General features: G+C 51.1%; 1 protein-coding gene across 1 annotated transcript; it reads right to left on the bottom strand.

Annotated features, from left to right (window-relative positions):
• Window positions 1-18,941: 18,941 nt before the first annotated feature.
• LOC117837411 (probable nucleolar protein 5-2) lies at window positions 18,942-22,911 on the bottom strand. The gene is made up of 10 exons (XM_034717030.2): window positions 22,760-22,911; window positions 22,525-22,667; window positions 22,361-22,402; window positions 21,507-21,686; window positions 21,266-21,430; window positions 20,836-21,036; window positions 20,458-20,757; window positions 20,010-20,210; window positions 19,794-19,928; window positions 18,942-19,530 (listed from the first exon to the last, which is right to left on the bottom strand). Exons 2-10 carry the CDS (start codon window positions 22,600-22,602, stop codon window positions 19,126-19,128), a joined length of 1,707 nt encoding a protein of 568 aa, XP_034572921.1. The 5' UTR covers window positions 22,603-22,667; window positions 22,760-22,911; the 3' UTR covers window positions 18,942-19,125.
• Window positions 22,912-25,760: the final 2,849 nt, after the last annotated feature.

The raw sequence follows: 25,760 nt of genomic DNA, 5'->3' as shown, positions 1-25,760 counted from the left end.
AATTTTCAAATCAGAGTCAAAATCCCTTGTTGCTTTAGCAGTTTCAATTGGAATCTCAACTTGAAGTCCTGAACCAACATATGCCCACATGATCAATTTTAGCATTTACAAAGTTGTTGTGAGATTATGGTTGAGAAGTGCTATTGTGTTGGTTATATAATCGATAAGGTTGATTTGTACTATATGAATAATCATTAGTAACTTTTTGCATTGCAATTGTAACAAGTCAGATTTAAAAATTAGAAACAACTGTGTGGGTTCATACAATTCAATTTTCAAATCAGAAGTCAAAATCCCTTGTTGCTTTGGCAGTGTCAATTGGAATCTCAACCTGAAGTCCTGAACCAACATATGCCCACATGACGAATATTAGCATCTACAAAATGGTTGTGAGATTAAGGTTGAGAAGTGCTATTGTGTTGATTATATAATTGATAAGGTTGATTCTACTATATGATTAATCATTAGTAACATATTTTATTATTAATTAGTAGTTATATTATGATAAAATTAACAGTGACAAGTAGTTGTAAGTCCCGATTAGTGTAAGGTTGACCATTAATATTTGTAATTTGTAAGTTACGCCTTTTGGATCTATTATGAAATAAGTTTTCTAGTGTAGTTTAATACAGTAGATGTTATCTAGAATGGAAGTCTACGACAAACAATCAATGCAAGGGACAGATGTTTAACCTTCTTCTGCATTTCCAAATAATAATATTAGCAATGCTGGGTAGCTCAGTGTCGGTGTTTCATTCCACCGACTAGTGATTGTACGCCGTGCTCTCCTCACTTCCGATGCCTAGCACACAAGAGACAAGGAGTTATAGTGGTTCGGGAAGATCCATACGTCCAGTTTCGGCAAGAGTCGTGTTCCTTGGATCAAGTGCACTCGACTTACAATGGGGTGCTTGCAAGCAAGCGTTCGTGCGATGTGTGGGTGTATGTGTTGAATTCGAGAGAGTGTGAATGGAGGCCCGGTTCTCTTTATATAGGCTAGGGACCGGGCAACAACGTTGAGAAATGGAGGGGGTCCCGACTTCAGAGGTCGGGGGTTGCGGCGTGGTCGGGTCTTCCTTGCACTAAGAGGCTTCCCTGTCTGGCTAGTCTTGGGTCTCGCATGTCTTGTACAGGTACACCTATGCAGCATGGGCTACTCATGCAAGGCTCGGCCTGCTCCATGGCGTGCTCCCGACCCGTCCGCCAACTCCGTGGCGGTGAACGGGACGGGTGCTGTTGCTGTCGTCCGTACTGCTAATGAATGGGCGAGCCTTGATTAGTGGCCTGGGCGGGGTGTGCCACTCGTCCCAGCTTTCCCCGACCTCTTTAGTGCGCTCACGGCTGCTCCTCACCGTGATGTCTATCGCTGGGTCCCACCTCGCCTGCGGGACCATACTGGGTTTGGCGCGATGGCATGGCCTTGATCTTGACGGGTCTCCTTGACAGCGAGGATGATGATGTCGGGGCATGTGGATGAGTACGGCCGCGCGTGGCCTCATCCTGCAAGCCGTCTTGGGTGGTCCGAAGGGTGTAGCCTCACCCTTGGACCTCCTAGTTAAAGGTCGGCTCCCTTCGCCCGGTCATGTCTCCGTCATTTAATGCCTCTCATACGGCGCAGGTATTCATGAGTCAAGGAGCTGGTGAGGAGCTGTGGGTCCCTTGCAGGCCCTGCCCCCGAGCTGGTTGTGCCGGCGAGTCATGGCTCTTGGCTTCCGACCAAAGGAGATCGGGTGGTGGGCCGCAATGTCGTCTGGGCCGTTTTCAGGATGCTTCCAACTGTTGGGAATTTGACCTTTTGGTGCCATATCGCCCTAAGCCCATTTCCTACGCTTGATACACGAACCCGTCAGTAGCCCTCGAGGCTTCTTCCGACCTTGCGGTCGGGGGAAGGCTCCTTCGCCCTTTTTGCATGCCGTTCGATGGCTAAGGCGTCCTGTGGGTTCTCGCGAGCGAACCCACTAGGTCTAGCCCTCGAGCTTCTGAGGGAATCGAAGATTCGCTCAGAACGCTTTTAATGCGAGCGTTGCCCATCCCTTGCCACCGTTTAGACGTTGTTATGAGACCCTTTCTGACCTTCTGGTTTCTTCGTGGTTGCACGCCGATGCGCAACCGAGACCGGTCCACCCGATGCCTTGCGCAATGCAGAATCCCGAGGTCCTGCTCAGGGCATCATTTCATCCTGTAGTTCACGTGGGTTTGCCAGTGCATCGGGGCTCGCGACGTCCTTGCCTGGCGGGCACCCCTCTTTGAACCTCGCGGTGTCGCGCGGCTTAGCTCTGCGCTCGGGCTATAAAGCCTACGTCATGTGCTGCTTGGGGCTCCAGGCTTCACTTCCCAAAATGCTTCCATGTGCGGGTAGAGGGATGAGGCCTCCGAGAGGGTGTCTCCAAGTCTTCCGGGTTGGCTGCCGTGCAGCCTGCCCTTGATGCTAGAAGAATCTCAGCGAGCGGCTGGGCGTACCACAAGGGGTCTAAGGCACCTCCATTCGTGTTACTGATCCTACTCCAAGATCCTCGCGGATCCGGCGGGAGGAACCGATAATAGGCAAAAACAACCACTGGGTTTCTCTGGGATCACTTGGGAGCTCCGATGCTCCCGTTCGAATCCTCGGCGAACCCGCGAGCTCAACAAAGGCCACCATGACGCTGCTCTTGAGCCTGTTGGGTACAACTACGACCCCCTTTTGTCTCCGATAGGAGGCTTTGAGTGCGTCCGTAGTTTGCTCTCTTGCCAGGGAGATGGTGGCATTGCTTGCTAGAGCTGAAAGTGCTCTCGTCCTCGATACCACCTCCGCACAGGCGGCCCTCAAGGTGCTGATGCTACAAGAAACTCAGCGATGTGAGCATCTGCCACTTCATGCCGCCCTCATAGCAACACTCCTCATGGGCCCCAGGTGTTTCTTTGCTCGGCAACACTAGCGTTTTTTTGTATCTGATGCCCTTCTTGTAATGTTTGTTCCATGGAATAATAAATTTTATCCCCGCTGCATGTTGTGAACGGCTTGCTTGGTCTTGGGGGCTGATCGCTTCGAGCCCCTGGGTGCGCTGCTCCCAGGGGAGTGCGCTCATGTGGTCGGGCTCGTGCCCCATGCAGCCCCTTCGCGGGGAGCGGATCCTTGCCTACCAGGCTGATCGAGCAAGTGCACTCGTTCGAGTGTCGCTGGGCAATCTGAGTGGGACCCAATCGCCTTTCTGATTGAGGAAAGTTTGGCTTTGTCTCACTGGGAGACATGCCATTAATCCTGGTGGTCCGCCCGTTTGGTCCCCGACCTCCTGTGTGCGAGGTCAGAGGGCTCATTGCCTTCCCTCATGGGGAATACCCAGAGCGAACTTTTCATCAAGACTCAGATATGGTGGGAGGAGATAGCGATGAAAATAGACAGAAATGGGTAGGAAAACCCTTCTCTCATTTTCGCTCCCGCACTTCATCATCGGGAGCGGGAGCGGGATAGCCGGGAGCGGAAACGGGAGCAGGTTATACGGGTGTACGGAAATGAACCAATACGGCTAGAAACTCGACGGAAACGGACAGGAACTGGGAACTTTAGTTGGGACACACAGACCACACTAACCATAGTTAGACACGCACGGCACAAAAGTACTATTGTTGCCATGGTGTTGCTGCGCGTGTGCTGGCGTGCTGCTGTGCATCAGTGCATGCACTGTGTGCCTGTGTCTATGAGACTGTGACTGTATCTCACAAGTCACGAGACCAGCACAGCAACAGGCATTCAGGCAACAGGCCAACAACAAGTGAGCAACAGGCCAATAGCCAAGAGCCAACACCCAACAGCAAAACAATCGTATGTTCATAAGACCACAACTTCATAAATAAGTCCACATAGCACAGATGTCTCAATTCAACAAGTCCACAGGCATACAATTCAGACACAATAACACAGTCACACAGACATACAGTTCATAGAATGACACAAATTCTAAAAACTGAAGGTCATCAAACATTCAAACACCATTTCACCATGACATCGACAAATTGCAAGATTTCTTCATAGCTCACCATCTTTATTCATGCTACTGAATAACGAATGAGACTTCAAGTTACACAAATTGCAAGATTTCTTCACAGCTCACCATCTTTATTCATGCTACTGAATAATGAATGAGACTTCAAGTTACATTGTACTAAGTAGTCTGCTGCTGCTAATTGCTACTGCTAGTCTGCTAATATGCTACTACTAATTGCTAATTATACTCTGCTAGACTGCTACTGCCTACGATGTACCTTAAATGAAGCCGCTGGTGCTGCCTTTGACAGAAGGTGGTGGTCGGTGGTCGCTGCAGCTGCGGGGTGGCAGTGGCAACATGCTTCCCAAACCCAGGTGCTTCTCCAGGGGCATGGAGATGAAGCCGAAACGGCGTGCTCCTTCTCCAGCTCCAGTTCCAGAGCGTGACATCTTATCAGGTGGTAGCGCATGTGGGAGACGGCGGCACGTGCTGGAGCCGAGTAGCCGACGGCGTGTCGATGCCGGTGGGGGCGCGAGGCGGCCACCGGGCAGGCTGGAAGGCAAGAGCCGATGAGATTTAAGCGAGAGTGTGAGGCAGCTGTGCGGCGCGGGTGAGGGCGACTGAGGGCGGCGCGGTCGTGTGGGTGAAGGATAAGGTTAGGGTTAATATCGGACCTCAGCTGTTAGGCTATAGTTAGCTGAAGGGCTGCATATCTTTGTCAAATTTGGGTTAAATCCGAGTCCATCCCGATCAAATACGAGACCCAAGGAATCCGACCGGGATGGAGCCTCCCCTGTTTCCATCCCGATCTCGCAGCCCGTCAACCCGTGACCCGTCCCGAACTCGGATTTTTCCAGAAAAATGAAAATGGGTGGGTTAGATGTGGAAAACAGGGCAGGTTAGGATGGGATTTTACCCATCCATTTTCAACCTTAGGAGGAGGTCGTGGGCCACATGGCGTCCCGACTCATAGTCGCTAGGACTCGCTCAGTCCATCCGTCCCAAGCTCTAGGTTGAGTTGGGCCTGATGATGGCCGCGAGCCTGTTCGTTGGGCCGGCCTTCGTATCCTGGCCTGCTGCTTAGGCTTGGCCCAACCACCAGGGCGGAGCAGCTGAAGGGTCATCACACGGAAGCTGAGGTGCTACCTGGCACTCGCCCCGTCACCTCCTGTCACGCCTTGACGGTGCAAGCCACGCGCGCACGTCGTGCTTTTGATGTGCACGTTTCCAGCACCGCTGTAGGGGCTGGGCCCACCACCTCGTGTAGTTGCTCGAAGGGGGCGGTTGGCCTCCCTAGGGATACGCTCTTAAATCTACCGCCTCTCCTCTCCACTCTTCCTCTCACCTGTCCTTCCTCTGGTCAGTGCCTAGTAGCCGTGCTCGAGCAGCTAAGAGAGCAAAAGAGAGAGAGAAAAAAGGAGAGAGAGGAGTTGTGGGAGTGACCTGGTGAGTCCCGCAGTCCGCTCGCATGCATTCCCTCCTGTCAACCAGCGCCGCCACCTTTGCTTCTTCCCCAACGATGGGTTCGTGGGTTCCTTCGGTGGTGATGGAGGTGAAACTGCAAGACTTGGTCACTGCGGGCTGCCTCCCATTGAAGGAGGAGGATGGGTGTCGCATCGCCGCGGGGAGCAGTTCTCGCCACCCAAGCCTGGGGAGACCATCTCCTTCCTCGAGTTCCACCCCTGGGGTTTCGGGCTACCGGCGTACCCCTTCCTCCGGGGCTTCCTTCACGAGCTCGGGACTGAGCTACAACATTTCAACCCCAATGTGTTGCTAAAGCTTGCTGGCTTCATGACGGTGTGCGAGGGATTCCTCGGCATCACTCCCCATGCTTCGCTCTTCCATCGGATGTTTGAGGTTCGGTAGCGGAAGATGAGCTCTGGTGATGACGAGCTCGCGCCGCTTGGCGGCGCCTCCATCTAGATGCACCTCGGGTACGAGGACAAGTACTCAAAGATCAAGGCGTATGACTCCAATTGGGGCTGGCATGGCGATTGGTTCTACATCGGTGACGACGACAACGACTTTGAAGAGGGCATCGGAAATTTGTCAACATTCACCGGCGGGCGCCCTGTATGGTGGGAGTCGTGGAGGTAGGGCTGCCCGGATAAGCACAAGAAGAAGGTCGACCAAATCATCGAGGTGTTGGAGGGGCAGGCATGAGCCAGTGTGAATTGTGTGGGGGTCGTTTGGACCTTCATCGAGCAGCGGATGACTTCGGGGTGACGGACAACTCACGGGAACACCCGAAAAGCCTCCCCAACCATGAGATTTCAGCATAGGCGCGGGAGCTAATCGACATTCGAGAGCCGGTGCCCTCGGCCCTAATGGGGCACCCGAGGGCCTTCTCGAGGGATTTCCCTCTTTTCCTAGTGAGTTTCTGAACTCTTCTCTTTCCATTCCCCATATTTTCTTGCGAGCGCATGGAGGCTCGAGCTGTTGTTGGTGCGCAGGGGCTCGGGCGGCCAGTGTCCAGGTTTCACAACCCGGACGGTAACCCCGGGGATGCCGAACGGGCCGCCGTCGAACTCCATGCTGCTCAAGAGCGGCGGCGCAAACGTGACAGGGACGTTCATGCTTGGGAGGAGAAAATTCGCGAGAGCATGAGGTGCCACAACTCAAGGTTGCTGTCGAATGAGGATGAGGAGGAGGAGGACGAGGACGAGGATGAGAGCGAGGACGCACCCGTCCTCGACTTCCCATCTGACCCAAAGCCTTCTCATGGTCTTCAGGTTGGCCTTCCTAACCCCATGCCCCTGACCTTTGATGATGGGGAGGTCGGGATTGGAGCGGAGGAAGGGGGAGCGCAGCCCGGGCACAAGACCGTGCGTCTTAGAAACGGGCCGCCGACAGCTTGGGTGCTGAAACGAATAGGAAGCATGCTTGAGCCCACTCCAGCTAAGGAGTCGATCGGCCTTCCCAGCGCTCGGATGGCCATCACTTCGGGAGATTGTGGTTCCCCACCGGCCATGGTCGCGATTCGGGAGCCACCGAGCAGATGCTGCCACCGCCGCCCGACGCTCTGCCCAGCACGGCATGGAGGTTGGTGTCCCTCCCTTCTCCCGATGGCAGGTCGGGCTCAGAGGGTGGTGACCGCCAACCGATCACGGAAAGTGCATCCTCAGCGGGTGGGGGCTCGAACGAGGCTCCTGGAGCTAGCAGGAGCTCGGCGATGGCCCCACCTCTGCAGGAGTCTAAGGATGCCACCGTGGCTTCCTAGCCTTCGGTAGGTTGGGTGGCGGCGCGTTATATCCCCGAGGGTGTCCCCTGAGGCGATGTCGTAGCCCGGGACATCCCAGCCCTGCCGTCGCTGCCACCTTGCCCTCAGCTAGGGCTGCCGGCCTTGCAGCTTTGAACGACGCCCCTCCCTCTGTGACGATCTGATAGGTATAGGGATTAACTTTTGGTCAAACCTTTTTGAGTTGAGGCCACATGCCCGCTTCATGCTTTTGTATGAATTCTCAGCTGATCTACGGCTTCGTGTTACAGGGAGTTCATTCCTGATCTCGCATTGTCGCCCACGTCGGTGGGCTTTGTGGGGCCGATCTTCCGGCTATCGCCGGCCACCGGCGAGGGGACTGGTGTGGCGACGCCGACAGCTTCAGTCGCTCCAGCAGTCGCCTCGCTCGTCATGGTGGCCTACCCTCCTCCGCCACCGATCGGCTCGCTGCCCTTCGCCACTCCTTTAGAGGGGGAAGGCAAGAGCTCGGCGGCCGCAGAGGCTTGGGCAGCCGGGGCAGTGGCCTCGGAGGTGGTGATCCTAGTGGCCTCCTCGTCCTCAGAAGTGTCCGCCAATGATGGAAGTAGGGAGGTGACATCTGAGTGGACTGTGCCGCCTGAGGTGGTCGCGCCTGACTCCTCCCGACTTCAGAAGGCATTGGTCGGGGCAGCGCCCGTGGTGGGCGGAGGCCCCAAGCTCACCTGGGAGCATTCCCGACGACCCAGCAAGGCGTTGTTCTCCCTCAACGACGTCCAGGCAATGGTGTCGTGGGGGAGCACATTTGGGCATGGGCGCCGGGTGCGCAACGAGCTCACCAAGGCCCAAGACTTGCTCTACGCGACCATGGGGGCAGTGAGCGATGCCTTCGGGGCGATTGATGGCGAGGTCCTTTCGCGCGGGCCAGTAATCAGATCCAACCCCTCCCCCTTGCTTGAGATTGATTTCCCCTGGGTGCTTCCAGCCTTCTGATGTTTTGTTTCCCGTCGTGGCGTGCCCCTTGTCTAGGAGCTAATGGATGCTTCTGCAAGGAAGTCGCGATTCCTACCTGTCGCGTATCAGTCGCAGGTGGAGGAGGTCGAAGATCGGCGGAGGCTGGAGGAGGAGCTGGATGCGTCGATGGGTGTACGCTCCGAGGTGGAGCGGCTTTGGGAAAAATCAACGTGGCCAAGTCAGAGGCGGAGGTGGCACGGGAGTCGAAGCAGCGTGCCCTCCTTGTTGCCATTGAGATGGCTTCGGTAGCCAAGGCCGCGGGGAAGGAGGTGCAGGAGCGCGCCTCCCAGGAAGTGAAGCTAGCAACCAAGCACGTTCGCCAAGCCAAGGAGATGGAGACGCGCATGGCAGCACTGGAGCGTGCCACGCAAGGGGCGGAGAATGTGTGCACTGCAGCCGAGCAGGCACGCCAGGCCATCGACGTCAAGGCCCAAACCCTCCAGAAGTCCTGCAATGGTACACTCTTACCTTCTCCTGTCGTGGTTATCTTTATGGGCTTGTTGGTTTTATGCCGGTCTTGACTCGAGTGGTTGCTGATGTAGGTCTACACGTCGAGCTCGCCACAGTCACCGAGCAGCGGGCAATGACCGGCAACCGCTTGCAGGAGGTGGCCGGGGAGCATGAGGTGCTCCGAGGCGTGTCGGAGGTGCTGTGGGCCTACCTATCCATGGGTGTAGCCCTAGAGGGCCCACTTGCGGAGCGGCTCGGGGCTGCCTGTTGTTGGGTGGATGACCTAATTGCAGAAGCGCTCTACCACGGTGCCCCACGACCTTCACCTTGGGCCACGCACTACGACGACGTGGACTTTGCTGCCATTGGGAGCGGCTACGCGAGGAACTGTACTTCCGAGGAGCTGACACAGCACGCGAAGATGGTGGCCCTTGGCATGCAACAGCTAGTCAGGCAGATCTCGCCAGCTGTGATTCGAGGCGAAGCCCTTCCCGAAGCCCCTGTGGGGTAGATTAGGTTTCTTTTTTGTTTTGGCATCGGGCACACGGGCCTGTAATGAACTTGGTGTGTTTAGGTCGCAAATTTTCTTCAAAATTTGGTTCCTTTTTTGTACATGCTTTGCCTTTGCCACTTTTCCCTACGCAACGAAATCCGGGAGCTAGGCCGCAGAAGACTTTGTTTTGCCATGGTCGGTCGAGTGACGCGGGTTGGGGTCGTGGAGGTGTTCACAGGTAGAGCCTAAGAATGGATATGCATGCAAGTAGGCCCCACGAGCAGGTCGCACCGATTGCCCTCATTGGATGGCGTGAAGTGCTCGGTAAGGAGAGTTAAAAAGAAAATCGCAAACTTAATCGAGCATGACGCTTCTTTTGATTGCATGGTGCGAACTATTTGTACAAACTTAAATAACAAATCTAAGGGTTAAAGCGACGTAGCTACTTGATGTTCCAGGAGCCCATGGTGGCGTGAGCTTGTGCTTGCCATGGGATGTCTGGACCCTTCGGAGGACCAGCTCTATGACCTAGAAGGCACAGCCTCGTACGTTCATGCTGTGGTAGCGTCGGAGGGCTTGTTGGTACTTGGCAGATTGGAGGAGCACCACATCTCGCGTCTCGTCGAGCTGGTCAAGCGCATCCTGGCGGGCCTCCTCCGACCTTGACTCATCGTACGCTTTGACACGTGGCGCCCCGTAGTCGAGGTTGGTGGGGAGGGCAGCCTCCGCACCGTATACCACAAAGAAGGGTGTGAAACCCGTGGACCTATTTGGGGTCATCCTTAGGCTCCAGAGCACTGCGGGTACCTCACGTGTCCACCGCCCCGCGAACTTCTTGAGCCCATCGAAGATGCGAGGCTTGAGGCCTTGCAAGACCATGCCATTAGTCCGCTTGACCTGCCCGTTGGTGCGTGGGTAGGACACTAAGGCCAAGTCGACCCTGATGTGGTATTCATCGTAGAAGCGCAGGAATTTCCTTCTCATGAACTGCGTGTCGTTGTCAGTGATGATGGAGTTCGGGCCCGCTGTAGATGATGTTGAGGAAGAACTCAACCGTGGCTGCCGATGTGACCTTGGTGATGGGCTTCGCCTTGATCCATTTGGTGAATTTGTCTGCCGCTATGAGGAGGTGGGTGTAGTCCCCAGGCACTCTTTTGAAGGGCCCGACCAGGTCAAGGCCCCACACTGCAAAGGGCCATATGATCAGGATGGTCTGCAGCTCTTGAGCCGGCACGTGCGTCGGCCGCATGTAGTATTGGCACCCTTCGCAGGAGCAAATGATCTGCTGGGCGTCTGCCACCACCATGGGCCAGTAGAAGCCTTATCGGAACTCGGGGCCGCGTGGTAGCCGCAGATGCCAACATGTTTCTTCAGAAGTAGCTCCCGCCCCTGGTCAGTGGGAATGGACTTTTGGAGGATACCTGATGGGCTACACTTGTAGAGCTCCTCCCAGTCGACCATAGAGGCCTTCATGTGTCTCACGAGGCGGCGCGCCTTATTGGCGTCTGTGGGGAGGGTGTCCCGCAATAGGTAGTTGAGGAAGGGCATGGTCCAGCTTGGCTCAAGCGCCACGACCTTGAGGTTGGGGGCGCCCATCTTGGCCCCTGCGGCTAGCTCCGCTGCCGGCTCGGGGTGGCTTGCATCGAGCGCAGGGGTGGGTGCCTTGGCGAGCTTGATCAACAGCTCGTGGGCATCGTTGTCGAAGACTCCTAGCAGGGCATGCTCGCGGTTCGACACGAGCTTCGCTAAGAAATCGGTGGTGAGGTTATCATGGCTGAGGACATGGTGAAGCTTGAGGTCGTCGAACTTCTCCTCAAGCTTTCACACCTCGTTGTAGTAGGTGATCATCTTCTAATCGGGACACAAGGCTTCTTTCATGACCTGGTCGACGACCAGCTCCGAGTCACCCCTGATGTAGATGCAGCGAGTGTCTAGCTCGGAGGCGATCTTGAGGCCATGGATCGGATGAGGGCCTCGTATTCCACCATGTTGTTAGTGGCAGGGAAGTGGAGGCAGATCGCATACTCGAGGCGATCGCCCTTTGGGGAGGTGAGCACAGCACGAGCCCCTACGCTTCCCACCATGATCGACCCATCAAAGTACATCGCCCAGTACTCATGACTGGTCGGGGATGGTAGGGTCTAGGTCTTTGTCCATTCTGCGATGAAGTTGGCAAGGACCTGCGACTTGATCGCATTCCTTGGCACATAGATGATCTGGTAGCTCATGAGCTCTATTGCCCATTTGGCTATGCGACCAGAGGCGTCACGAATCTGGATGATTCCCCCGAGTGGTGCCGACGCTACCACCATGATCGGGTGTCTCTCAAAGTAGTGGAGGAGTTTCTGCTTCGAAATCAAGGTGGAGGAAATCATCTTTTGGATTTGAGGGTAGTGTACCTTCATGTAGGATAGTACTTCGCGGATGAAGTATACCGACCTCTGCACATTGAGGGCGTGCTCAGGCTCCTCGCGCTCCACGATGAGCGTCGCGCTGACCACTTGTGTGGTCGCGGCAATGTAGAGCAGCAGGGGCTCTTCTAGGGTCGGCGAGACCAAGGTCGGAGGTGAGGCAAAAGAGGCTTGGAGCTTGGTGAAGGCCTCTTGCGCCTCTTTGTTCCAGTGGAACTGGACGAATTTCTTCAAGAGCTTGTATAGAGGCATGCCACGCTCTCCGAGCCGCTGCATGAAGCGACTCAAGGAGGCCAGGCATCCTATTAGCTTCTGAGTGCCCTTGAGATTGGTGATCGGCCCCAAGTTTCTGATGGTGGCGATCTTCTCCGGGTTAGCCTCGATGCCACGCTCGGAAACGATGAAGCCCAAGAGCTTGCCCTTGGGCACCTCGAAGGCACATTTCTCCAGGTTGAGTTTGATGTTGTAGTGGCGGAGGCACTCAAATGTGTCTCTTAGGTTGGTGATGAGCTGCTCAGTCTTGCGGGATTTGACGATGATGTCATCAATGTAGACCTCCACTATATCCCTGACCAGGTGGTCGAGGCAGTGGTTTATGCACCTATGGTACGTGGAGCCCGTGTTCTTGAGCCCGACAGCATCGTGACATAAAAGTACACGCCAAACGGAGTGATGAAAGAGGTCGTCAGCTGGTGTGATTCCTTCATCGCGATCTGGTGGTAGCTTGAGTATGCGTCGAGGAAGCAAAGGACCTCACACCCAGTAGTCGAGTCGACCACCTGGTTGATGCGAGGCAATAAGTATGGTACCTTGGGGCACACCTTGTTTAGGCTTGTGTAGTCCACATACATGCACCATGAGCCATTCTTCTTCACTAGCATGGGGTTGGCCAGCTACTCAAGGTGGAAGACCTCTTTGATAAACCCAGCTGTTAAGAGCCAAGCGATCTCTTCGCCAATAGCCTTCCGCTTCTCGTTGTCGAAGCGGCGCAGGCGCTGCTTCACGGGTCAGGCGTCTGGCCTAATGTCAAGGGTGTGCTCAACGACTTTCCTCAGGATACCCGGCATGTCAGAGGGCTTCCATGCGAAGATGTCCCAATTTTCGTGAAGGAAGTCGACAAGCTTGTCTTCCTATTTGGTAGACAGCGCGGTGCCGATCCACACCACCTTGTTGGAGTCCTCTGGGTCAAACTGGATCACCTTGGCGTCCTCCGTAGGCTTGAAGGCTCCCAAGGTCGAAGCCTTGTTGGAGTCCGAGGCGACCTCTTGCGTGATTTGCTGGATCTCGAAGAACTCGAGGGAGCGGATGGTATGCGTCGCTAGCTTACAATTCTTCACATCGCAAAGGAGTGTGAACTCGTGGTTGGCGCTGATCGTGATCACGCCGTGGGGCTTGGGAATTTTGAGCTTGAGGTAGGTGTAGTTCGGGGTCACCATAAACTTGACGTAGCATGGCCTTCCGAAGATCGCGTGGTAGGACCCTTCGAAGTCGACCACTTCAAAGGTGAGGATCTCAGTGCATAAGTTGGCGCGGGTGCTAAATGTGACGGGCATGTCAATCCGCCCTAGCGGAACCGCCTGCTTCCCCACGATGACCCTGTGGAAGGGTGCCCCAGTTGGTTGGAGCTCCGACCTCGGGATCTTCATCTCGTCCAGGATGGCTATGTACATGATGTTGAGGATGGAGCCCCCGTCCATGAGGACCTTGGACAGGCAAGAATTGGTGATGATCGGGGCCACCAAGAGAGGAAGCCTCCCAAGCACCCCTATGTGGTCGGGGTAATCCATCCTGTCAAAGATAATCGCTATATCCGACCACTTAAGGAAGGTCGGGACGACGGGATCAGCACTTAATACTTGCCTAGCCGTGTTCTTCCTCTTGCAACTCCCGAAGAAGTCCAAGCCACTGAAGATCATGAGGTTTCCTCCTCCCCGGCGTTGACGTCGACATCAGGTGGATGCTTCCCCTTAGCGCCGACCTTGAGGTCGCCCCTCAGGTAGCGCTTCATGAGGTCGCAGTCCTTGTAGAGGTGCTTCACAAGGTAGCCATGGTTCGGGCACGATCCCTCAAGCATATTCTCAAAATGGTCGGGGGTAGGCTTCCCCCCTTCTGCTACTTGCCGGGGTGGTCGGTGGTTGTCACGAGCTTACCCTCGTGGCGCTCCTTGTTCTTCTTTTTCTTGTCGTCATGGCAGGAGGGGCCACCTCCTCCCTCGCCATCATGCCTGATGGCACCCTTCCCCTTATATAAGATCCGACCACCACCTCCTCTTCAAAGGCGTGGTTGGTGGCGATGTCCAGCAGCTCCTTGCTGGAGCGGGGCTTGGCGCACCCGAGCTTGTGGACGAGGGTCTCGCTGGTGGTCCCCAAGATAAATGCCCCGATCATGTCGGCCTAAACCACGTCGGGTAGCTCGTTGCATTACCGGGAGAAATAGTAGATGTATTCGCAGAGCTTTTCCCCCTGCTTCTGCTTGCAGCTCTTGAGGTCCCAAGAGTTGCCGGGTCTGTTGTACGTACCCTTGAAGTTGCCGATGAAAATCCGGCGGAGGTCGGACCAGCTGTGGATGCAGTCCGGCTAGAGATATTTGAGCCAAGCCCGAGCCGAATTGTGAGGCAGATCAACAGGTACTTGATGATGAAGTCATCATCGTTGGCGCCATCGGCTTAGCAGGCGAGCCAGTAATCCTCCAGCCAGACGCTGGGGTTTGTGTCCCCAGCGTACTTGCTGATGTTGGTCGGGGCATGGAAGCGCTCAAGGAAGGGCATGGAGTGTATCCTCCTCCCAAACGCCTTCGGGCTCGGGTCATCCAGGGTCGGATAGCAGGAGCGCTCGTAGTATCGGTCGCGGTGGTCGTCGCTGTTGTGATGACACTATCTGTCGGACTCCACGCATTCGCGGCGCCGTGCCTGGATCGTGCGGCGTGCGTCGAGGCCGCAGGGCGTCGTGGTGCTAACGCCCCTGCTGCGGGTTGGCCAGCTTCCTACTGGGCACCTACGGGTGCGATGGGCACATGGGAACCCTACAGGCCGCCCACGCTACATGCTCGGTGGCTGCTTCTAGCTTATTGTCTCCATTGGAGGGAGCTCTCCGCTTGCTGGACCGCCGTGGTCTCGAGCAAACCCTTAAGCTCGCAATGGATGTGCAAGCTCTCGGGGTCCTGCAGCTCAGGGATTGAGCGCAGAATCATTGCCGTGGCGGCTATGTTTTGGCTGGCATGAACGAAGCGGTGGACTCCGTCTTCGTCATGCATAATTTGCTCATGCACATGACGGGAACGGTCGCAGGCCGCTCCGGCCTCCTGTTCTCCATGCTGCTTGCCGAGCTTGACGCGCTCGTGCTCCAGCTAGGTGTGCTTGCTGTCGAGCTCCGCTGCTTCGGCGGCAAGGCGTTCCACTTTTTTGCAAAGGTACACCTCGCTCTCCTCCGGCGTGCGCTGGATCGGCTGCGCATGCTGCCTGTCAGAAGGGGTATGCTCAGCGAGCTCCACCATGAAGCACTTCCTCAACATGTTATCATGGTGGATGAGGTCCACCTCCGATGAGGAGCTGCTCCTGGAGTGGATCTCCATGAGGTCGTGGAAGGACGTCGGCGCGTACTCCGCCGCACCCATGATCGTGTGGTTTGTGGGGTTAGGGCAGAGCCTGTGCTCAAGGTCCATCTGGAAGAGCTAGGCTGTGTCCCGGAGACCATACAGTAGCTGAACCGTAGGGTCCCAGAACTCACTCTCCGGGGGGCCTCCCCCGAGAGTTAGGTGAAGATGTTGGGTAGTGCATAGAAGGTGCACTGGCAGGCCTTGGGCTCGAGGTCCGCCCCGAGGTGTACATCGATCTGACGCGCTAAGGTGTCACCATTGATGGGCAATGCGGTGGAGGCGCCACTTGGTGGCACCCCCTCCAGCTCAGGCTGGATAGGGAACCCCTCCTCGAGGAGGTGTAGGTGACATAGCTGGTCGACGACGAAGTATAGGCTTCTAAAATGGAATGCCTGGGTCGGAAGAAAACTGGAGACGAGCTGCAACTCGACACAGTATTGACAGCAAACTCGAGGCTCCCGAAACGAATGGTGTCACCCGGGGCGGTGCCACCCCAGCGCTACGACTGAAGGAGGCCATCAAAAGCTAGCAAGGGATGTGCGACTACCCCTACTGGGCGCGCCAACTGTCGGTGTTTCGTTCCGTCGACTACTGATTATACGCCGCGCTCTCCTCACTTCCGATGACTAGCACACAAGAGATAAGGAGTTATACTGGTTCGGGAAGATCCATATGTCTAGTTTCGGCAGGAGTCATGTTCCTTAGATCAAGTGCACTGGACTTACAACAGGGTGCTTGCAAGCAAGCGTTTGTGCGATGTGTGGGTGTATGTGTTGAATTCGAGAGATAGTGAATGGAGGCCCGGTTCCCTTTATATAGGCTAGGGATCGGGTAACAACGTTGAGAAATGGAGGGGGTCCTGACCTCAGAGGTCGAGGGTTGCTGCGTGGTCAGGTTTTCCTTGCACCAAGAGGCTTCCCTGTCCTATCCCCTTGGCTGGTCGAGGGTCTAGCATGTCTTGTACAATGGCTCCTATGCAGCATGGGCTACTTATGCACGGCCCAGCCTGCTCTGTGGCGTGCTCCCGTCCCGTCCACCAACTCCATGCGGTGAACGAGACAGGAACTGTTGCTGTCGTCTGTACTGCTGATGAATGGGCGAACCTTGATTAGTGGCTGGACGGGGTGTGCCGCTCGTCCTGGCTTTTCCCGACCTCTTTAGTGCGCTTACGGCCGCTCCTCACCGTGATGTCTGTCGCTGGGTCCCACCTCGCCTGCGGGATCATACTGGGTCTGGCGCGGTGGCATGACCTTGATCTTGACGGGTCTCCTTGACAGCGAAGATGATGACGGGGCATGTGGGCGCGTACGGCCGCACATGGCCTCGTCCTGCAGGCCGTCCTGGGTGGTCCGAAGGGTGTAGCCTTACCCTCGGACCTCCTGGTTAAAGGCCGGCTCCCTTCGTTCGGTCATGTCTCCTGCGTGGGGTGGTCCGGAGGGTCACGCCCGCATTTAATGCCTCTCGTACGGTGTAGTTCTTCCTGAGTCAAGGAGTAGGTGAGGCGCTATGGGCCCCTTGCGGGCCCCGCCCCCGAGCTGGCTAAGCCGGCGAGTGATGGCTCTTGGCTTCCGACCAAGGGAGGTCGGGTGGTGGGCCGCAACATCGTCTGAGCCGTTTCCAGGATGCTTCCAACTGTTGGGCATTTAGCCTTTTGGTGCCTGATCGTCCTAAGCCCATTGCTGAGGGTACCCCTGGTACAGGAACCAGTCACTCAGAATTCAAGTACTAAAAGGTAAAAGGTAAAGAAGAAATAAGAGAAAACCCCATTAATAAAAGGCATAGGGAAAGGACATGAAAACGATCGTAGCTAAGCTCTTGATCATTTGTTTTGAGTATATAATTTTTCACTTTCTTATGAAACAAAATAATCAAAATTTTATTATTTCTACATTCTATCTTCATTATTGCCATCTTCGAACCTCTTTTAGAGTTGGATAATAAAAACAGTGGCGCAAGAGAAATGCTTAAGGGTGTGATACACCCCTAAACTTTAGTACCTGTCACATCGGATGTTTGATACTAATTAGGAGTATTAAATATAGTCTAATTACAAAACTAATTGCATAGATGGAGTCTAATTCGCGAGACGAATCTATTAAGTCTAATTAGTCCATGATTTGACAATGTGCTGCTACAGTAACCATGTGCTAATGATGGATTAATTAGGCTTAATAGATTCGTCTCGCGAATTAGTATAGGGGTTCTGCAGTTAGTTTTATAATTAACTCATGTTTAGTCCTCCTGATTAGCATCCGAACATCCAATGTGACCCTCCTAAAGTTTAGCACCTCGTACCCAAACATCCTCTAAGTGAGTTGGCCAACCTAATGGTGATAGCACGTAGCATCATCATCCACGAAGGTTGGGAGACCACTAGTAGCTAGGATCAATGATGACATAGGGCTATGTCGGCTTGGCGACCAAAGAACTACCGAAGATGTCAGCAGTAAGGTGCGCCAGTGGTGTGGACAAGAGGGAACTTAGAATGTAGGATATTCCAATCAAAGAAGCACATGCATACTCGAAAAAACTAGACTACCGAGGAAATACAGCCACCAAGGGGAGGTGTTTGTTCCACGTGAGTAATGCTTGAGCAAGTCGGGCAACCCGATGATAATAGAAGGTAGCATTGAGACTATTAGTGGCTAGGTCGCCGACGACATAGGTCCAGGTGGGGACTTGGTGATCAAAGAACCACCGTTCTACCCACCTAGGCAGCCCTACTTGCGCCATCAAATGAAGGTAGTTTGCTCAGCGATGGAGCCTTTTTTTAAAAAAAAAATCAGACCCTTTGATTTGCTCCATAGGGAGTTGAATCTAAACTTACTGCTACTCATGTGCTCTAACCACTAGGCTAATAATAGAAGTTGCAGTCATTGAGGACACTTTAAACTTTTCCTTGAACATATATTGATCTTTCCTTTACCATCTAATGTTCTTCTATTTTTTGAGTTATTCACTAGAGCAATTGTCTATCATTCGAGAGTCTCCGTCCTTCTTCCACTCCGAAGATTAATAACTAGAACTAATTGAGTCAAGAGACCATTTCATGACAGTGCCTACCCCCTGATCAGTTCCCTGTCATGTAAACAGAACTAGAGAAGTCCTACCGGAGAGACTTCCCAGGAAGCCACATCTATGGAATTAGGCCACAGGAGAACTGGAGAAGTCCTACCCGAGAGACTTCCGAGCAGGTCACAGGCGAACCACGAGCATCTATCTTCCTGTTCGTTTGTTGGTGTCACCAGCTCTTGGACAGCAACAGCTGATGCAACCTTTTCGGACCAACTGCCGCTGTGCTTCACCAGAAAAAGGCACCCTGCTGAACTGGGTACATTGAGGAATTATTCACCAACTGATGCTCTGCTCCTCAGCAATGGCCGGGATTATAATGGTGTAAGTGGTATGCATGGTAGTTTCCAACTTTTCTTTGGTTGATTCTTTGTTGATTCGAATCGACCACAAGTTGGAGTTTAGGTACATTATCTCGGACACCATGTAGGAGGTTTGCTACCAGTGTTGCGCTTCTAGCACAACACATGCTAAACATGATAACTGTTGCCAAGCAGCTGTAGACCAACTGACCAAGGCTGTTGCTGCGAACAATACTTCAAACTGTTACAGCCTTCCAGAGTTCCAGGGATGCCGGTTGTCAGGCAATAGAAACCCGCGTCCCTCCAGCAAACTACCAACGCAAATCTGATGGGGCGCGCAAACTATCGTACAATCTCAATCTGATGAGGTGCGCAAACTATCGTACAAACTCAAGGATCTCTCAGCTACCTTAGTTACCAATCTGGATTCATAAACAATCATGGTAATTTGAGACAGCGGCACCAAAATTTAAATTTCATCGATCGTCCAGATCGAGCTAGTACTTGAAAACCGGGGTTCCAAAAAAAAAACTAAATCTCAACATGGTTACTAGCCTGTAATATCCATTTTACAGAACAGCAAGTCCCAACCTTGGGCACCTTGGCTCTCCCTTCTCCGGTGAATGCCTCACTCATCATCAGCGTGCTTCTTCTTCTTTTTCTTCTTGTCTTTCTTACCAGACTCTGCAGTTTGCAGTACAACATCCTCACCATCCACATCAGATTTCTTCTTTTTCTTCTTCTTCTCGCCTTCGGCGGCAGCCACAGCAGGCTCCTCGCTCTCCTTGGACTTCTTTTTCTTTTTCTTCTCACCATCAGCAGCAGCCACTGGAGTCGCCTCGGTTTCCTTGTCCTTCTTCTTCTTTTTCTTCCTCTCCTGATCACCATCCTCCTGGATTGCTTCCGCTGCAGGCTCTGTTGTCTGTGCAGCCTCCGCCTCATGATGTTTCCTCTTCTTTGAAGCCAATTCTGACTTCTTTGGTGTTTCTTCAGTGGATTGTCCTAGTACGACATCAGTGGCAGGGTTGTATGTCTAAAACAAAAGCAAAACATCAGTCAAAATGACTTTTAGAACTCAAACACCCCCCCCCCCCCCCAAAAAAAAAACAATGGCAACAAAAAAGGTGTTCACGTAAGGATACACCAATGGGATCTTTTTCGCTAACAATAAAGCAATCCAGTACTAGAACAGTCCATTGTATTGACCAAGATGGCAGTGAAGAGTAAGCAACTGTCCGTTAAATAAAAGGTTTCTTATCATATTTTTCAAGGAAACAGAACCATGACAAAGCTTACCTTAGCAGGAGTAATTAAAGCCCCAGCTCCCTTCTTCCGGTCCTTTTCATACACTTCTATCTTAGGCTTTCCCTTTGTGGAACCAGCAGATTTCCCAAATTCTTTGTTCTCCAGAACTTGAAGCCGTGTCTCAAGCTGTTCAATTCTCACTTATGTCAGAAGACAATCTATTGTTTGTATTATAAAAACTAAAATTGTTTTCGACAGTGCAGATACCTTGAGTCGACTCTCAGTGCCAATGGAGTTGTCCTCACCATCACCAAGGGCATCACACCGTATGGCAAGAGCAGTTTTCGCAGCAAGAGAACGAGAGATCTTTCCCTTGTGCTTTTGAGATGCCTTGCCAATTAAGGATGCATGGTAGATGAGGCCGTACTTAGGTGTAGCATGCTTCGTCTTTAGAGCTCTGAATAAAGCCTGGACAGAATACAATTTTCAGTTGCTTAGTAGAGAAACCAATTCTAGCAGACAACAAAAAGAAATAATCTCAATTCATGCCACCGATTGATGTCACTACGAATTAGGATATCAAAAAAAGAGGGCACAATTTCGTGTGTCTTACTGATATACGCTGTCGACGCACATTTAGAAGAGCAGGATCACAGACAGAAAAAGAACAACGAATGAAAAACCGTTTTCGAAATCATCCACAAATAGTACGCACCTTCTCTGCACCGAGTATCTGGATTGTGCTACCAGGCTGCTTGGCTAAATTTACCAAACTGCCACCGTGCGCAATAAGGCGAGCACCAACTAATTCACCCACCAGTGCGGTCAGATTGGGAGCAATAGTGTTCATCCTGCTTTTTAAATAGTCAAACAGCTGGGCTCTGTACTCAGAAAGAGCCAACACTTGATCACATAGCTCTCTGATATTTAACAAGTCAAGGTCGCTAACTTCTGTTCCCATGGATATTACTGCCGCCTCCTTTATCTGTGCTTCCACCTCTTCATCTGACAGTATCTGTGAACAACAGAGCTATTACTAAGCAGTTTGCTTCATAGGCATGTAAATAACATTGAGAAATGTCCACTCATTTACCTCAGAGAAATCAAGGTTGACTGCATTAGCTCTGTCGCCCATCATCTTCACAACTTTTGCATACTGTATGTTATCTGTGACTATTTTAGTGAGCTCAGGAAAGTGCCAACCATACCATTCACGAACCCTCATAGCATAAGTGTTAAGCTCTTTGTCAAGATCATCCAATAAGCCAATGGCCTGAATGATCATGGTATCAACCTGTGGAACAAAAACAATGGTGGTCATCTCACTTACACGATTCCAAATGGGTAATTCACAAACAACAACCGTAACTAGCCAACACAAAAGATGTTATGAATGTTGCAAAGATATAGCACCAAAGGGCAACAAAAGAGTAAAACACACGGATACAGTATCCATGTTCATGTGAAGCAGCAAGTGATGGGGCAATAAAAAAAGCCAGAAAGTGAGCACATATCGGACTCACCTTCTCGGGACTGAACTTCAGCTTATACCTAGACAGGCTGTGGGACAGTCCCAGGCTCATCGGACCAAGTTCTTGTGCACCCAGCCCAGTTATAAGCTCAGTGAGCTGATTTCTCAGCCCTCTCATCAGCTCCATCACAGCACTATTGTGAAGGCAGTCAATTTTCTGCATGAGCGCAACAATACTGTAAGGAGGGCCAGTCATTCTACAAACAAATTAAAAACCGAGGAACACCACCGACCAGCTTTTCCTTTATAGCATTTCCAAGCTTGGAATCAGCAACAGCTAATGTTTCACCCTCACAGTGCTTCTGCAAGAACTTGCGCAGACCCTTGCTAGGCTTGCCATCAATAATCAGGGTCGCAGCAGACAGAGCGTCAGATGTGTTCTCAAACTTGTTGAAAGCCTTAAGCTCAACCACCTACACAGAAGTTCATAACTACTAGTCAGAAAAAGAAAACTGGATGTATAAACACAAAGAATATAACGGGAGACAATATCATAAATACCATAAAAGCTGAATAAGTATTTTGCATTTTTAAGAAAAAACGGTAGACAATATCATAAATACCATAAAAGTTGATTAAGTATTTTGCATTTGAAAAAAAACCCAGTATTATGTTGGTACATGCACAGACAAAACAATCTTATGGGGAGTCTGTTAGAGGTGATATGCATTATTACCACCTTGACCCATTATGTGCATATAACATGTTCCTTGAGAGAAAAAGAAGTGCAGGAATAAGGGTATTCTCTAGGCACTTTGCGGCTTAAAGTTGATATGTTCAAAACACTACCTCTAGTCTCAATAACTTGTCGATTCCGACAAAACAACTGAACTAACTCCAGGCAAAATCCTCCTGTCGGAACTACATGTATTTTAGAACAGAGGGAGTAGCTTACAAAAAAAAAACACATTCTGGAACGTATTCAGCTAGCTACCCATATTTGTAATGGCGAAATCCAGTGTTCCGCCAGGGTAAAAGAGTTACATTGAGATCATTACTTCAAAAACACAAGGGCACAATGTCATAATGTGCCTTAATAAAAGGAAAACTCGTTTGCACTTTGAAGGTTAACAATAGAATCACTAACCCTTCTCGCCGAGTCGGATGTTGTGAACTCCTTCCATAGATCCTACAAGCATAAATAGAAGACATAGTACTGTTAGAATAATCAAGCGCGGAGCAGACCAAATTAAGGAAACCCAATCAAAAGTAGACTTAGAAATTGAAGCAGCGGCAGCAGCAACCGCTCACCTCGACCTTGTCGAGCTTCCCCTCGTCGAGCACCTTGAAGAGGGCGAACCCCGCGGGGGTCTCGAATAGCACCAACATATCCTCCTAGAATCAGTAACCTGCGACTATCTCAGCTGATACAAACCAAATACCCCTCCCGTAACCTGCATCAAACGCACGCCCACCGAACCAAATCAGATCGAGGAAAGCATGCGTGAACCCAATCGGGCTGCTGAGACGCCAGAATCCGTCGAACCTGTGGAGATTCGGTGGTGGAGAGGGCGGGGACAAGAGGGGTTTCGCCTGCGGCGGCGGCCGGCGAGACGAGAGGGGGCGGGGTGGGGAAAAGGGAGGTAGCCGCCGCAAGGGTTTTAGCGCTAGGGCTTGCAGTTGGAGAAATTTATACTGGGGAGGAGGAAGGGGCGCGGTGTCCCATCGCGCCGTTGGTTCAGCGGGGCAGGGGTGCTCGGCCGTTGGATGGGTTGTCTGGGGGTTTGGGTCTTGGTTGGAGACTTGGAGTTTAACGAGACACTGTTTTTCTGTCAACTTTTTTCATTGCAACAACTCATCAGATTTAAAAAAATATATATCAGCAATAACTTGTGTGGTATAAAAGAATTACAACTTCCGTGCATTCAATTTTCAAATCAGAGTAAAAAAACCCTTGTTAATTTACGATTAGAAGTAACTAAGTAATTATTATGGTAAAATACTAAAATTAACATTTACGTGTATTTGTAGGTGTTTATAAGGGCAGGGTTAATCATCAATATTAAAATGAGAGTAATATAACTAGTTAACTATTCTCAACCATACCAATTTAAATGTCTAGAAAATACTAGTACGACTGATTTTGAGGTGTCAAAATCACCGCACACACTCCGTCAGCGTACCAAGGTATCATTAAAAAAGAGTAGACATTCGTATTAAGGGGTGTTTGATCTTGAAACTAAAGTTTAGTGCGTGTCACGTCGGATATTCGGATGCTAATTAGGAGAACTAAATATGAGCTAATTACAAAACTAATTGCAAAACCCCTAGGCTAAATCGCGAGACGAATCTATTAAACCTAATTAATCCACCATTACCGAATGTTTACTGTAGCACCATATTGTCAAATTATGGACTAATTAGGCTTAGTAGATTCATCTCGCGATTTAACCTAGGAGTTGTGAAATTGGTTTTGTAATTAGTTAATTAGTGTCTAAACATTTGATGTGACAGGGGCTAAAGTTTAGCCGGGGATCCAAACACCGAAACACCCTTAGTTTAGGAGCTGTCACATCGGATGTTTGGATACTAATTAGGAGTATTAAATATAGTCTAATTACAAAACTAATTGCACAGATGGAGTTTAATTCGCGAGATGAATCTATTAAGCTTAATTAGTCCATGATTTGACAATGTGGTGCTACAGTAATCATTTGCTAATGATGGATTAATTAGGCTTAATAGATTCGTCTCGCGAATTAGTATAGGGTTCTGCAGTTAGTTTTATAATTAGCTCATGTTTAATCCTCCTAATTAGCGTCCGAACATCCGATGTGACCCTCCTAAAGTTTAGTACTTGTATCAAACACCCCCTAAGTCACATCGAGTGGGTAGTAAGGTGCGTAACCAAATTTTGTACAACCTGGATGGTTGTATTGCTAATCATGCCTTTATACATTTTTTTTTCTCAAACCGGGGACACCAGTTATGGTCACTTTGTTGGCTTTAAGCCCAACAGAGCCTTGTACTAGATTGAAGCTTACAGCTAAGGGAAGAGCTTGACTGAACCTCAAGTTTTCGCTCGGCCAGGTTGACTATTCTTCCTGATTTCAATAACCACATTACCTAGTAGTACTGCACGATTAAAATACGTGAACATATTGCTCGAGTTGGACTCGAGTAAAGCTCGCTACACAAGATTAGACGAACAACTTGATTGCTAAGCTTCGGCACAGCCCCCAGCTTGACTCAGGTTTACTATATACTCGAGCTCGAACAAGTTATAAAAAACACAGTAATAGCTATTGAGTAAAATGCTCCGAAGGTCTTATCGGTGTTTTATACCCGGCAACCTAAGAAGGAGTATCTCGAAGTAATAAATTGGTTGGTGGGGAATCATCAGACCTGAAACTTGAAGGTAGAAGCGAGGATACAAGACATTGATTTATACAGGTTCGGGCCGCCAGAGTAGCGTAGTACCCTACGTCCTGTTTCGGGTGTTGTATATTGCGCTCTGCGTTTGAGTGTTGTGTAGCCTGATTGTTGGCTATTGATGATGGTTCTGAGCTCTGCTGGTCTAAGCTGCCGCTCCAGGTACCCTGCCCTTCTTTATATACTCAAAGGGCGGGATTTTACAAGAAGAGTCCTAGTAGGTTTACATGGTATGAATCCTAGTATGATTACAGAAAAATCTTAGTAGAAGTCCGTATTCTTCCTTCCTTGCGTGTGCTGGGCATCTATCCTCGACAGGTCCATCAATATGTAAGGAAGTGTCACTTACGTCTATGAACTCCGAAAGTGCATTTTTTGTCCATAAACTTGTTAAGTCGTTCACCACAGGTCCATAACCCTCCACATGGGCATCTAGTGCTGACATGGCACGCTGGCTGGACATCTTCTCTCTCATCCCTCTCATCCCTCTCATTTGCCCCCTCTCCCTCTGTCATTTCATCGACCACGTTGATGGCGGCGGCACGAAGTTCTTCATCTACTTCACCTTCGCCACATCCGTCACCGATGCAGGCGCTCCGTCCTCCCTATGACCCTCCAACTCCAGGGTGGGTTTGAGACCGCCAAGCAGTCCTCTCCCAAAGTCACATATGATGAACGACTTGACAAGTTTATTAATCCAAAAATGCACTTTTGGAGTTCGTGAACCTAGAGGGGTGTTTGTTTCTTTAGTCACTTCTAAAATTTCTGTCACATCGAATGTTTAGATAATAATTAGAAATATTAAACATAGACTAATTATAAAATCAATTGCACAGATAGAAGCTAATTCGTGAGATGAATCTATTAAGCCTAATTAATCCATGATTTGACAATGTGATGCTACTATAAATATGTGCTAATGATGGTTTAATTAGGCTTAATAGATTCATCTTGTGAATTAGCCTCCATCTGTATAATTAGTTTTATAATTAGCTCATATTTAGTGCTCCTAATTAGCCTCCGAATATTCGACGTGGCATCAATTTTAATTTTAGTCCGACCTAAAGATCAAACACCCCTAAGTGACATTTATGTCCTTTACTTTTGTTTAGGTT

Source organism: Setaria viridis, chromosome 9, assembly GCF_005286985.2.
Source record: "Setaria viridis chromosome 9, Setaria_viridis_v4.0, whole genome shotgun sequence".
Lineage (NCBI taxonomy): Eukaryota > Viridiplantae > Streptophyta > Magnoliopsida > Poales > Poaceae > Setaria > Setaria viridis.
The sequence above is the reverse complement of the archived record's forward strand: the minus strand, read 5'-3'. Positions and strand labels throughout refer to the sequence as shown.